The following is a 14,792-nucleotide window of genomic DNA, read 5'->3' as shown; positions in this document are numbered from 1 at the left end:
GGGGAGGGTGACGCAAGAGGGAAGAGATATGGGAACATATGTATATGTATAACTGATTCACTTTGTTGTAAAGCAGAAACTAACACCATTGTAAAACAGTTATACTCCATTAAAGATGTTAAAAATAATAATAATAATTCAAGCAAGATTAAATACCTAATGTCTGATTGGTAAGCATCATTTAGGGAACTGTGTCCCCAGGGTGGGACTAAATAAGAGATGATTTGTAGTTAACACGTACATTATAAGGAGATGGCTCCTCTCCTGGCAGTTTTGTTTCTGAAAGAGATAGCTAACTAGTGTTAGCAGATATGTATTGTTTGGCCAACTGAGTATATGGTAATTTTGAAAAAGCATCAACATTGTGAAAAATCGAAGGTTCCCCAGAAGGCTGTCCTGATTCTTCTGGAAAAAATAAAATAAAAAATAAATAAAAGTAAGTTCCGAAGCCAAGTAAAGATAACCCTTTTTTAGTTAGAGGTATAGAAAGGTGTGATAAAGAAAGAAATGTAGAATTATTTTGGGGGCAAACTGTTCAGTCAGTCTGGGAGCTTTTAATTATGCAAATTTAATAAATACCACCTGCGTTTCCCCTTGTACTTAAGGAAAACGCAAGCATTGAAAGAGTAAATGCAGGGCTTCCCTGGTGGCACAGTGGTTAAGAATCCTCCTGCCAAGGCAGGGGACACAGGTTCAAGCCCTGGTCCAGGAAGATCCCACATGCCACAGAGCAACTAAGCCCGTGCGCCACAACTACTGAGCCTGTGCTCTAGAGCCCGCGTGCCACAACTGCTGAGCCCACGTGCCACAATTACTGAAGCCCGTGCACCTAGAGCCTGTGCTCAGCAACATGAGAAGCCACCTCAATGAGAAGCCTGCACACGGCAACGAAGAGTAGCCCCCGCTCGCCACAACTAGAGAAAGCCCGCGCACAGCAATGAAGACCCAACACAGCCAAAAATAAATAAATTAAATAAATAAACAACAACAAAGAAGAAATAGTAAATGCAGATCATTTTGGCAGAACTACTAATGAAGTCTATTCTTGATGTATAATTCAATATGTATTTGCATATGTAATTTATTTTGTGTTCCTTTAGACTTTGTTTTGAGGAGAAGCACTATTTTACTCTCACATCAGTTGTTTGCTTTATGGGCTGAGCCTTTCTAGGCATTTTAAGTTGTTTAGCCAGTGACATTATGAAATATAAGTCCGGAGACCTTCCTGAACTGTGAAAATTTGTAATTCCACTACAGCGCCATGCTTTCCCATTAAACCATAAGAGTATAACTGAGCATTTTAGGTGACCTTCTTGGCCTTTTAATGAGAGCTAATGCATCCTAAGGTCAAGAATAGAAGCCTGCAGTCAATAGGTTCTCTAAACAAAGCAAATATTTTCTCCTAAATTCCAGCCCTTCACAGAGTTTAGTTCATTCTTTCCCATACTTGTCTACATATGACCAGAGGAGCTTTCAAACACCCTGCTGCCTATTTGGAATTTTTAGAAGATCCCCAAGTGATTGAAATATGCAGTCAAGTTTGGGTACCACTGGCATAATTCAGAAAAAGGTCTTCATTCAGAGCAGACATACAGATGGCCAATAGGCACATGAAAAGATGCTCAACATCGCTAGTTATTAGGGAAATGCAAATCAGAGCTACAATGAGGTTCCACCTCACACCTGTCAGAATGGCCATCATTAAAAAGTCTACAAATCACAAATGCTGGAGAGGGTGTGGAGAAAAGGGAACCTCCTACACTATTGGTGGGAATGTAAATTGGTGCAGCTGCCATGGAAAACAGTATGGAGGTTCCTCAAAAAACTAAAAATAGAGCTGCCGTATGATCCAGCAATCCCACTCCTGGGCATATACCCAGACAAAAGTATAATTGGAAAAGATACATGCACCCCTGTGTTCATAGCAGCACTATTCACAATAGCCAAGACATGGAAACAACCTAAATGTCCATGAACAAAGGAATGGCTATAGAAGATGGTGTGTGTGTGTGTGTGTGTGTGTGTGTGTATTCAATACATACATATATATAAATATACATATATAAATCTCCAATGAAATATTACTCAGGCATCAAAAATAATGAAATAATGCCATTTGCAGCAACATGGATGGACTTAGAGATCATCATACTAAGCGAATTAAGTCAGAAAGAGAAAGACAAATACCATATGAAATCACTTATGTGTGGCATCTAAGATATGACACAAATGAACATATCCATAAAACAGAAACAGACTCACATGGAGAACAGACTTCTGATTGCCAAGGGCTGGGGGGAAGGGAGGGAAGGAATGGGAGTTCGGGGTTAGCAGAGGCAAACTCTTATATACAGAATGGATAAACAACAAGGTCCTACTGTACAGCACAGGAAAGTATATTCACTATCCTGTGACAAACCATAATGGAAAAGAATATGAAAAAGAACATACACATATATACACATATAGCTGAGTTGCTTTGCTGTGCAGAAGAGATTAACACAGCGTTGTAACTATAGTTCAGTAAAAAATTTTTTTTAAAAAGGTCTTAGTAGCAGTACAGAGCTGTCCACATCTTGGACCTCGAGGTGCTTTACGGTGAGATGAAGCTCTAAATGCCTCCATGGGTGCCCAGGGACCACCATAGTTAAAAACTAGTCAATTATGTACTCTTTTATGTACAATCTTTTATATACACTTTAATGAAGAACGTGCATGGCACTTTCTTCCTAGAGTATATTAAACATGATGAATTGTACAAATAATTCCAAATTTTGAATAAGTAGAATTTGAATTAAGTGTGTTTATAGCAGTCCCGAAATTCTGTTTTATAGTCCAGTTCTGCTGCCTAAAATTTAACAATCGGGGCTGAGGCTTAAAAAAGAAAAAAAAAGACATTGAAATACTACAAAATTCCTTGTAAAGCCATTCTACCTTGCCCACTCCCCACCGGAACCTAAACCTGGTTCTTTTCTAGTATGAGAAATTCAACACTCTTGTGCATTTTTCCTGAAAAGATTTTTTCATAAATTAGCCAGGACAAATATATTTTAATGAGCAAATGGTGTTTAGTAAGAAAGCTCTTGTTAAATTAGCTCATTCTATTAAGGTTTTAGTATGTAAAAATAATGCTGTTGCAAAGAATTATGCAACAAAAACACCAGCCAGCTCGCTCTACAGAGTGTGCGCTGGAAAATGCAAATGGAACTTCACTGGAGAAAATATCCCTGCAGTGACACGGTTTTCCTTCAGAGAGAAAATGTCTTCTAGATAAAAATGGATGCCCTGAACAGTGTGTATAAAAATCCTCTCAGTTTGATTCCTGCATTTGGCAGTACGACAGCAACTCATTGGGTTTTATTTTAAAATTCCAGTGATTATAAGGTTTGCGCATCCCCGGTGGAATAGCTTTCTCTGCTAGAGCCAGACCCCTGTTTTTCTTTGCCAAACACATGTGCTAAAGAACTTTAGCTGACAGGTACTTTTTCATTCTCTCTGTCTGAGCCAGAAGCAGTGGAGTCACAGCTGATTTGTTGAGTCCAGGTGTTTACCGCCCTCTTTTCTGAGTGCTTTCAGGAGACAAAGACAAGTGTATCCGATCACGTGTGACTCACAAGTTTCCTTTCTTCCTGGAACTCTCTACTACCCACACACGAACTTGAATTATTGGCTAACTGTCCAGTAGTCTCAGGCTTTCACGTACCAGCTGCAGAAATAAGGAGTTTATTAGAATGTTTGACTGCAAGTAGTGGGCTACCCATGAGGTCTTGGTTAACCAAGGGAAGTTTATTGTCTCATGTTCGCAATTCAGGGTAGGGTGGTACCAGTGTTGGCTCATTTGGTTGACAAAATGATGCCACTGTTAAAAAAAAAATGATTAAAGAAGACAATTTAGGCAGTACAGACACACTTTATTTAACACTTTGTGGACAGTCTTCTTTCAGAGAACTGCAAAATGGGGTGGAAAGTGGAAAGCTCTCGTAGGATAAAGAATAAAGAACAAGGAAAAGACATATAAAAATTATCTGATGGGCTGGGCCCACATAATCAACCCTTTTTGGGGTGAGAAGCCCCTGAGTTGACTTAGCCTTTGGAGATTGGCTGACTAGATGTACTGCATTTCTGTTCGAGTGAAGCTTGTTTACAGGAATGTGAAAGTTATCTTAGTTTTGGCTTACTGACGTGGCACCCCATACAGGAGTGGCTCCATGTTGAGCCTAGAAAGTTATTTTGAGAGCATCAAAGATACAAATTCTGGTCTTGTTTTTGTTTTACTATCCTCAGCATATCAGCTTTGTTCCTTCAGCTCGTCTCTTCGTGGTGGCACAATGGCTGCCGCAGCTCCATATATCACATTTGCACACATCAAAGGCTGAAGACAGCATATCTCTTCCCTGTGTCTCTACTTTAAAGAGTGAAGAACGCTTTCCTAGGACTCCACAAAAGGCTTATTTTTGCTTTCATTGGCCAGAATTACCTAATTTTCTCTTTTTTAAACCATTGATTCACTTATCCATAAAATCTATGTGCCATGCATGGTGTTAATTGATGATAATAGCTTTACAGGTGTATTCTCTTGCCAAGAGCTGAGATCTCAACAGTCCTTTGCAATGAGCCAGCTACTGAGCTGATCCAATATCCAATAGCCATCAACTTGGGATGTCCAGGAAGAAAATGCATTCTTATCAGGGTATTTAGAACCGTATCTTCTAAAGAAGACGATGGTACACGTCCTAGCCTTTTTCCTAATCTTTGTTTACCTGAAATAAATAGACTGACATATATTGCTCCAGCAAAGATGGGTTTATTTGAGATCAGCAAGAGAATTGCAATTCGGGGTCTGAAACCGTGGCAAGCCACATGCAAGACCCCTCACAGCAAGGAAAGGAGAACACTTTTACAGAGGGGAAAAGGAAGTTGGAGGGCAATAGTAAGAGGTTCATGGCTTTTCATTGGCCGAGTCCTTGCCAAGGGAGAGGAGGAGTCTTCTTCCTGTTGGGTTCAGCTATGAGCACAGGGTGTGAGATCTCCCCCTTCTCCTGACACTCTTTAATTGAGATTTCTATTTATTAATTTTTTACATCTTTCTGCAATTTAACTTTGGCTTTCGAGCTAACTAAATAAAACACAGTTTTGTTGCAGGGTTTAGAACAAACTTGAAATTTGCATTCCTTCTAGCCTTTTGACAAAGTCAATTGACATTACAGTTAATTTTTCAAAACCCTAAATTATTATCCTCTTTTAAATAGGTGCCCCTGGACATTTGCAGCTAACTGTTTCTTCTTATGAAGCAATGCACTAAATTTGTGTCGATAGGTAAAGATATACACAAATCCTATGTGTCACTTTAACAAAATTCTCACTTACTGGAGCTCTTAAAGGTTAGTTGGTACCTTTATGGAACATAAATTATATTTTCAATAATGATTTTTGTTGGCAAAGCAAGTAAATTAGACTTCTGTTCATTTGGAGCAAGAAGCAACTTTGCTGCTTTAATATATACAATTATATTGAGTTGAGATCTACTTTAAATGAAAATTGAAAACAAATTAAGTCGTCAGTGTAAAGTTTGTGGTTATAGCTGTTGTATACATTTGGTTAAGTTGAGAAAAAAAGCTGTTCAGCATTGCTGACCATTTTATTTGTGGTGAGGGGGGTTTGCAAGCTGGCAACATTTGAAATTGGCTATAAAATATTACATATAATGATAATTTGTTTTTATATTTGTATGAGCCCTACATCTATTCTATAGCGTAAGTTTAATCATATGACTCGTGTTGGAATCAGGCAATCTCAAGTTTAGCTAATGATATTTATTTGTAGGGTTTTTTTTGTTAGTCTTTCTTACTAACCATGAGTAGGGCCTTTTACTTTGCTATTTTGAAACATTTGTATTAGTAATAGCAATTTTTTAGGTTCCAACTTCTTGAAATTGGACGTTTATAAAGTTAATGCATGTCTTTTTCTCTCTTATTACAAATTATTTCCTTAATTTTATGACTTTGGGATGGCTGACAGTGACTTACTGGCTCAAAAATGATGATATTGAGAAAGAAATGATTATGTTTGATATCTACTTAGATTTATTTGTGCTGACTTGGGCTTTGTGCCCAGGCAAATGAGTTCATAGGAGTCATCCAAAGATACTTGGGTCTCTGATTAAAGTTTAAATTCAATCACTAGAAGGTTATAATATTTTTTAAAGTTTAATCCTTGAGCCGTTCTTTCCCCCAGAGTTAACTACATTTGATTCAGATGTTGAATGTAGTTCTCATTCAAGTTTTGATGGAAGTATCACACCTTGCTATACACTGCATCCTGTTTTAACAGAGCATTCAGATTCCACTGAGCAATAAATTAGTTCCCCGCCTTCTCTCTTAAAAGTATACATTTTAAAAAGGCTCAGGGACTTCCCTGGTGGCGCAGTGGTTAAGAATCCACCTGCCAATTCAGGGGACACGGGTTCTGATCCATGGTCCGGAAATATCCCACATGCCGTGGAGCAACTAAACCTGTGAGCCACAACTACTGAGCCCGTGTGCCACAACTACTGAAGCCCGCATGCTGCAACTACTGAAGCCTGCGCACGTAGAGCCCGTGTTCTGCAACAAGAGAAGCCACCACAATGAGAAGCCTCACACCACAACAAAGGGTAGCCCCCGCTCCCCGAACATAGAGAAAGCGCACACACGGCAACGAAGACCAAACGCAGCGAAATCAATCAATCAATCAATAAACATAGTTAAGACTTTCCAGTATCTTTCTAACCTATATTTTTGTTCACTTATGTTAAAAATTTGACTAACTAGATATGGGGAATATCAGCCAAATGTGTTCATTGGAATGTATTCGTGTATTTTTTAAGTACATGTTTTGCAGCACGTAGATACTAAAATTATTCATTTAGTAGGTATATTTTTCAGGACCCTTGGTTACAAGTAAGAGGAATGAAATTCAAAGTACTTCAGCATAGCAGAGTTTACTGAGTCACATAATGACACAATATAGGGAAAACCTGCTTCAGGCAGAGCCGTTTCCAGGAGCTTAAACAGGCTTATCAGTAATCTTTCTCTTCAATTCTCTACTCTGCTTTCCTTGATATTGGCTTCTTCCTCTGAGAAATAACTTTCTCTTTATAGCCATGAGCCACCAACATCCTTACATTCTGGAAACTGCAAGTCCAACAGAAACAAAGATTTTTATCCTATGTAGTCTCTGTAAAAGCCGTGAAGTTAAATGCTGTGCCATTCTGTAGTGACCCCATCCCTGACCCAGTCTCTGGGGCTAGGAGGTTGGAATGTATCAGTGGTTGACAAAGAGTGATGGCTAGAGAATCTCCAGCAACACCATCTGTGATTTTGTTAGAAATATATACTCTCGGGTACCATCCTAGTCCCAGTGAATCAGAAAATCTGAGAGTGGGGTTCAGCATGCTGGGTTGTAAAAACCCCTCCAAGTGATTCTAGTGTGTACTCAAGCTTGAGAACGATGCAATATCCTAATTGGCCCAGCCTGGGTCTTGCTTGCCACCCCTGGAGTTTCCGTGTAAATCCCATCTCACAGAAAGCACATAGAAAAAAAAAAAAAAAAAAGTGAGGAACTGATATCAGGAAAAAAGGAAGAATAGATGCTGTGCTGGAAAAGATGAGATATCAGCCCAGTAATAAAGTTCTTCTTTGTTTCTAATGCCATTATTTCTCAGAAGACTGTTAATTATGAATTCCCCTCCAGAAAGCCAATATTCTGATTAAGCAAGCACACGTTCATCCTCCTCTAGCATATAGTGTTTTAGTTTAAATTTCATCTCCAAATAGGTACATGGCTAATCTTGAAAGGTTTCCAGACCATATTACTTTCTTATCAAATGCTTCGTTAACTACAATTAAAACTTTCAATAATGAACCTTATCACTCCTCTGTGATAAATAAATAGGTTCATTTGCTTCAAAATTTCTCAATGAAAATGGCAGTGATGCCTACAGAATTTTAGAAAAGGTGGTTAGCACTGCAATATCATCCAAAATAATTTAAAAACAATTAAAAAAAAACAAAAGCATCTAATAAGGGAAATGAATATAGCTTTTCACGTTACTTAAGATTTTTAACTTAATTTGGGACATTTGCACTTATTACCCAGGAGACGGCAGTAGAGAGCATGTCAGTCGTCTCTGACTTTATCTAATCCTAAGAATCCTCTGAGTACTTGTTGAAAATAAAGGTCCAAAGGCTCCTTTTCAGGATATTCTTATTTGGGGGGTCTAGGGTAGGAACAGGGAATCTGTATTTCCAATAACTACCGCAGGGAATTCTTACAATCCGGCCTGTTTGGCACAGTCTACAGTGGTAAAGGCTGAGGATGCTACAGTGAAGTGGTGTGGGGTTCAATCTTGGTTGTAGCTCCTACAGCTGGGGGTTAGTTACTTTACCTTGTCAAGTCTCCCATGTTGTTATCATTACTGTTTGTTGTTATTGTTCTTTTTCTTTCCTCTTAACTAATCTGCCTGTTGCACCTTCTTATTTCTTGTTGCAGATAGAGGACATGCAGTGGGGTAAAGGACTCCGGGAGATCCCCCCGTCAGTGTGTACACTGCCATGCAAGCCTGGGCAAAGAAAGAAGACGCAGAAGGGAACTCCTTGCTGCTGGACCTGTGAGCCTTGTGACGGCTACCAGTACCAGTTTGATGAGATGACATGCCAGCATTGCCCCTACGACCAGCGACCCAATGAAAACCGAACCGGCTGCCGGGATATCCCCATCATCAAACTGGAGTGGCACTCCCCCTGGGCCGTCATCCCTGTCTTCCTCGCCATGTTGGGGATCATCGCCACTATCTTTGTCATGGCCACTTTCATCCGCTACAATGACACTCCCATCGTCCGGGCATCTGGGCGGGAACTGAGCTATGTTCTGTTGACGGGCATCTTTCTTTGCTACATCATCACTTTCCTGATGATAGCCAAACCTGATGTGGCAGTGTGTTCTTTCCGGAGAGTTTTCTTGGGCTTGGGTATGTGCATCAGTTATGCAGCCCTTTTGACAAAAACCAATCGGATTTATCGCATATTTGAACAGGGCAAGAAATCGGTGACAGCTCCCAGGCTCATCAGCCCGACATCACAGCTGGCGATCACTTCTAGTTTAATATCAGTTCAGCTTCTAGGTGTTTTCATTTGGTTTGGTGTTGACCCACCCAACATCATCATAGACTATGATGAACATAAGACAATGAACCCTGAGCAGGCCCGGGGAGTTCTCAAATGTGACATTACGGATCTCCAGATTATCTGCTCCTTGGGATATAGCATTCTTCTCATGGTCACATGTACTGTGTATGCCATCAAGACTCGGGGTGTCCCAGAGAATTTTAATGAAGCCAAGCCCATTGGATTCACCATGTACACAACATGTATAGTCTGGCTTGCCTTCATTCCCATTTTTTTTGGCACCGCTCAGTCGGCGGAAAAGGTAAGTGAAAATGCACGCCGCACCATGCATTTCAAAAACGTGTTCCTTTTTGAAAATATCGAAGCCAGATCGATTGTATAGAGCAAGAGGTTTTAAAAATGCAGAATGGTATTCCCAAGTCTAGACAAATCCTGAGTTAATAGGCATCAGTGCTACAGAAGTCCAAAACCTGCCTTGGGCTGTGCTATTGGGTTGGCCAAAAGGTTCGTCCGTCCGGGTGTTTCCGTGACGTTGTACCCAGAACCCGAACGAACTTTTTGGCCAATCCAGTACATTCATTCCACTGGAAACCAACCAGAGGTGTAGCCTTTTCAAGTCAACTGATTAGAGAGTGATGCAATGTAGCAAGAGATTATCCAGTGTAACATAATCCAATCTGTCTAAATTAAACCTTCCTATTCATTGATTACCCACTCCCTCTTCTTTCATATGTATTTCCTTGGGATAAGAGAGGAGGGCCACAGTCCGTTATTTCCCAGGATTAAGGATGGTCATCACCAGCTCGCTCTCTTCCTAGTGGCTGTGTAGGCGCTCACTGTGGATTGGATCATGTGTGTGAACTATACAACATATGTCTGTATCTACATGTATCTCTAAATAAGTGGATATAGGAGACCTTTGGTTGTCATTCCAGTCTGTAGGCTCCCTACAGCTAGATGTATAGTAATTGCCTCAGATGAGGCGGAGCGATATCAGAGACTCAAGTCTCCAGCAGTGGGAGGGCCAGTATGTCACAGGGGAAGTGTTATCTGGCTGCAAAAGTTCCAAGTTTTCAAAATTAGTGGGCCCTAAAATGTTGATACTAGATATGTCCAGTGTACATGACCTCTCCCTCCCCATATATAGAGTTTTATGTTTTTTATGAGTCTGTAAGCTAGGCAGTCCTAAGATGTTGAATCTTAACAGAACTCATATATGTGTAGCTGTAGGCTTGACATGTGTGCGAATCAGGCAATGCTACCGTGTTGATTCTAAACGTGATTCATATACATCTGAGCTCTGTGCTCACCTGGATGTGGTTTTGTATATATGCAAACTGGGCAATGCTAATAGGTTGATCTTAATAAGATGTGGTGACCTTTACTTGGTGAAGGTAGCTCTGGCATGTCGGTACAGCTGAAGCCAGAACTGAGACTTAAGTCCTTACTGGCACACTCTATAGAGAGAGCACAGTTACAGCTTGATTAGAAGTCGGCACATCAGGCGTCTAGCCTGGTACCACGTCACTTTGGAGAAGTCTCTTAAACATTCAAGGACTTAGCGCCCTAAGTGGGGAGAACAAGGATTGAAGTAGAAATGTCTACAAATTTACAAATCTCTGCTTCTGGGAATTAGTTGAATCTGGTTGTTTATAATCATAGAAAGGATTAATGGACTTTGAGTGGTTTTCCAACTGAAAAGATGTCTTTTACCTAAACAGTTTGATTTAGCAGCTATAAGATTGGACTGTGTTTACAATGAAAAAGGCAAATATCTTATGAAAGGACATGGAATTCTAAAACCAAAGACAGTGAATGGTTCCAGATTACGGTTTTAGTCATAAAAGGAAGTTCTTAGAGGAAGTTTTTCTTGAACATATGCTCAATGAGCAAAGTATGTGTCCGGAAGTATGTTTCAAATTCATAATGCATGTTTACTATCTGTGAAACCAACTTGAATTTCATTTCATTGCTTTATCCCTGGGCCAAGTGAACAGTAAAATATGAGGTAGGGTAGTGAAATGCAATGTATGGCAGTAAGTTGATAATCATGGACATTTTTGTGGGGTCTGATATGCATCATCAAAGCCTATCGAGATAAACATTCTGTTATTAAACACAATTTCCCATGCAACAGGATAAAAATATTAGAGCTTTTCCTTGTAAATTTATGCTTGAGGAATATAGAAGGCAGGGATCATTGCAGTCGTTCTATAGATGAGCCTTGTTGTAATGCATATTTGGCATTATAGGTCTCTACCATTTCGTTTGTCATTTCTAGCCATTTCTAGTCATGACTCGGAATCTTGTCAGTTAAGATCAGAGGTATAATTTACTCATTTAAAAACCTGAGAAGGATACAAGTTTTCAGGAACTGGATTCACTGATTCTGGTTGTTCTAGAAAACATTGCATAGGTAGAACCGGGCTGCAGGAGAAACTAAGCTGTCTTCAAGCAGTGTGCTTTGTATACCAGAATTTAGAAGCCACATATTTCTCTCTGTATACTCTTAGTGGATTATGATGTTTTACATAGTTGTTTGACACAATTAAAGGTACCAAATTGCCAACTGGGAACAGTGAATTTTGCATGAAAATGCGGGTACCTTCATGCCAGGCATATGGCTAGAGTACATGAAACCATGGAATTTATTTTTAAAATTTTTTATTTTCCTTATCTTTTTTTTTCTTACTAGTCATCAATTTTATACACATCACTGTATACATGTCAATCCCAACGGCCCAATTCAGCACACCACCATCCCCACCCCGCCGCGGCTTTCCCGCCTTGGTGTCCATACGTTTGTTCTCTACATCTGTGTCGTTTACTATCTGTGAAACCAACTTGAATTTCATTTCATTGCTTTATCCCTGGGCCAAGTGAACAGTAAAATATGAGGTAGGGTAGTGAAATGCAATGTATGGCAGTAAGTTGATAATCATGGACATTTTTGTGGGGTCTGATATGCATCATCAAAGCCTATCGAGATAAACATTCTGTTATTAAACACAATTTCCCATGCAACAGGATAAAAATATTAGAGCTTTTCCTTGTAAATTTATGCTTGAGGAATATAGAAGGCAGGGATCATTGCAGTCGTTCTATAGATGAGCCTTGTTGTAATGCATATTTGGCATTATAGGTCTCTACCATTTCGTTTGTCATTTCTAGCCATTTCTAGTCATGACTCGGAATCTTGTCAGTTAAGATCAGAGGTATAATTTACTCATTTAAAAACCTGAGAAGGATACAAGTTTTCAGGAACTGGATTCACTGATTCTGGTTGTTCTAGAAAACATTGCATAGGTAGAACCGGGCTGCAGGAGAAACTAAGCTGTCTTCAAGCAGTGTGCTTTGTATACCAGAATTTAGAAGCCACATATTTCTCTCTGTATACTCTTAGTGGATTATGATGTTTTACATAGTTGTTTGACACAATTAAAGGTACCAAATTGCCAACTGGGAACAGTGAATTTTGCATGAAAATGCGGGTACCTTCATGCCAGGCATATGGCTAGAGTACATGAAACCATGGAATTTATTTTTAAAATTTTTTATTTTCCTTATCTTTTTTTTTCTTACTAGTCATCAATTTTATACACATCACTGTATACATGTCAATCCCAACGGCCCAATTCAGCACACCACCATCCCCACCCCGCCGCGGCTTTCCCGCCTTGGTGTCCATACGTTTGTTCTCTACATCTGTGTCTCAACTTCTGCCCTGCAAACCGGTTCATCTGTACCATTTTTCTAGGTTCTGCATATATGCGTTAATGTATTATATTTGTTTTTCTTTCTGACTTACTTCACTCTGTATGACAGTCTCTAGATCCATCCACATCTCAACAAATGACCCAATTTCGCTCCTTTTTATGGCTGAGTAATATTCCATTGTATATATGTACCACAATTTCTTTAGCCATTTGTCTGTTGATGGGCATTGAGGTTGCTTCCATGACCTGGCTATTGTAAATAGTGCTGCAGTGAACATCGGGGTGCATGTGTCGTTTTGAATTATGGTTTTCTCTGGGTATATGCCCAGTAGTGGGATTGCTGGGTCATATGGTAATTCTATTTTTCGTTTTTTAAGGAACCTCCATACTGTTCTCCATAGTGACTCTATAATTTACATTCCCACCAACAGTGCCAGAGGGTTCCCTTTTCTCCACACCCTCTCCAGCATTTGTTGTTTGTAGATTTTCTGATGATGCCCATTCTAACTGGTGTGAGATGATACCTCATTGTAGTTTTGGTTTGCATTTCCCTAATAATCAGTGATGTTGAGCAGCTTTTCATGTGCTTCTTGGCAATCTGTATGTCTTCTTTGGAGAAATGTCTATTTAAGTCTCCTGCCCATTATTTATTTATTTATTTATTTATTTCCTTCTTTATTTTTATAAATTTATTTTTTAATATATTTATTTTTGGCTGCGTTGGGTCTTCATTGTTGTGCGCGGGCTTTCTTTAGTTGCGGCAAGCGGGAGCTACTCTTGGTTGCAGTGCATGGGCTTCTCATTGCGGTGGCTGCTCTTGTTGCGGAGCATGGGCTCTAGGCACACGGGCTTCAGTAGTTGTGGCACGCGGGCTCAGTAGTTGTAGCTCGCGGGCTCTAGAGCACAGGCTCAGTAGTTGTGGTGCACGGGCTTAGTTGCTCCGCGGCATGTGAGATCTTCCCGAACCAGGGCTTGAACCCATGTCCCCTGCATTGGCAGGTGGATTCTTAACCACTGCGCCACCAGGAAAGTTCTGCCCATTTTTAGATTGGGTTGTTTGTTTCTTTAATATTGAGCTGCATGAGCTGCTTATATATTTTGGAGATTAATCCTTTGTCCATTGCAATTTGCAGCAAATTGCAAAATGCAAAAAGATATCACAGCAAAAGACATTACTGCCAACCTAATACATACAAAATCATAGCCCTTCCATTTTTCGTTAGATTTAAGAGTTGAAGTGTTTCAACTGGAAGAATTCCATTGTTACAAGACACACAAAAAAAGAAAAATTAAGCAGTGAGTTCAGTAATATCTATTTACTGTTTCAGGATATTGAATTTGTTTTGATTATATGAGTATTTCTTTGTGAAATTTCTCATCAGTTGAGTTCATTAACACATCATAAGGTATGAGAAATGTTCCTTATTGTCTTGCAAAACATCAACCCTCATGAAGTTTATTTTTGCTTTTGTTAAGGAAGATGCAAGAGGATATCACTGTTATCTTGTTTTATCATTACTAACCCTGTGACTTCTGGAATGAGTATCTCGGATGCGGCCAGGGATGGAAGAGGGAAACTCTAGGCAAAATATAACGATTCCTTATCTTAGGAATTATATTTATGTGACTGAAATGATTCAGGGAGACATTGCAAATGGTAGAATGACAGCACAGCAAGAGCTTGCTTGTCTGGTGAAGTGCTATAATATCCTATTGCTATATACTGGCACAGTCTGTTGGAGGACTGGGTTGTTTTCATGGATAACAAAGGCTTGACTCGTGGGTGTATCTTTTATTTTTTTTAACATCTTTATTGGAGTATAGTTGCTTTACAATGGTGTGTTAGTTTCTGCTTTACAACAAAGTGAATCAGTTATACATATACATATGCTCCCATATCTCTTCCCTCTTG

The 14,792-nt window shown here is 39.6% G+C and overlaps 1 protein-coding gene across 2 annotated transcripts in view; it reads left to right on the top strand.

Moving 5' to 3' along the window:
• The window catches only part of GRM7 (glutamate metabotropic receptor 7), a 919,887-nt gene that overhangs the window by 741,345 nt on the left and 163,750 nt on the right, over positions 1-14,792 (top strand). For both annotated transcript variants that reach the window (XM_024124143.1, XM_024124144.1), the window contains exon 8: positions 8,530-9,465. In XM_024124143.1, coding sequence (XP_023979911.1) covers positions 8,530-9,465 — 936 coding nt within the window. The remainder of the gene's footprint in view (positions 1-8,529; positions 9,466-14,792) is intronic.

The sequence above is a fragment of the Physeter macrocephalus genome, chromosome 18 (genome assembly GCF_002837175.3).
Source record: "Physeter macrocephalus isolate SW-GA chromosome 18, ASM283717v5, whole genome shotgun sequence".
Classification (NCBI taxonomy): domain Eukaryota; kingdom Metazoa; phylum Chordata; class Mammalia; order Artiodactyla; family Physeteridae; genus Physeter; species Physeter macrocephalus.
This window is presented reverse-complemented; position numbering and strand designations above follow the sequence as displayed.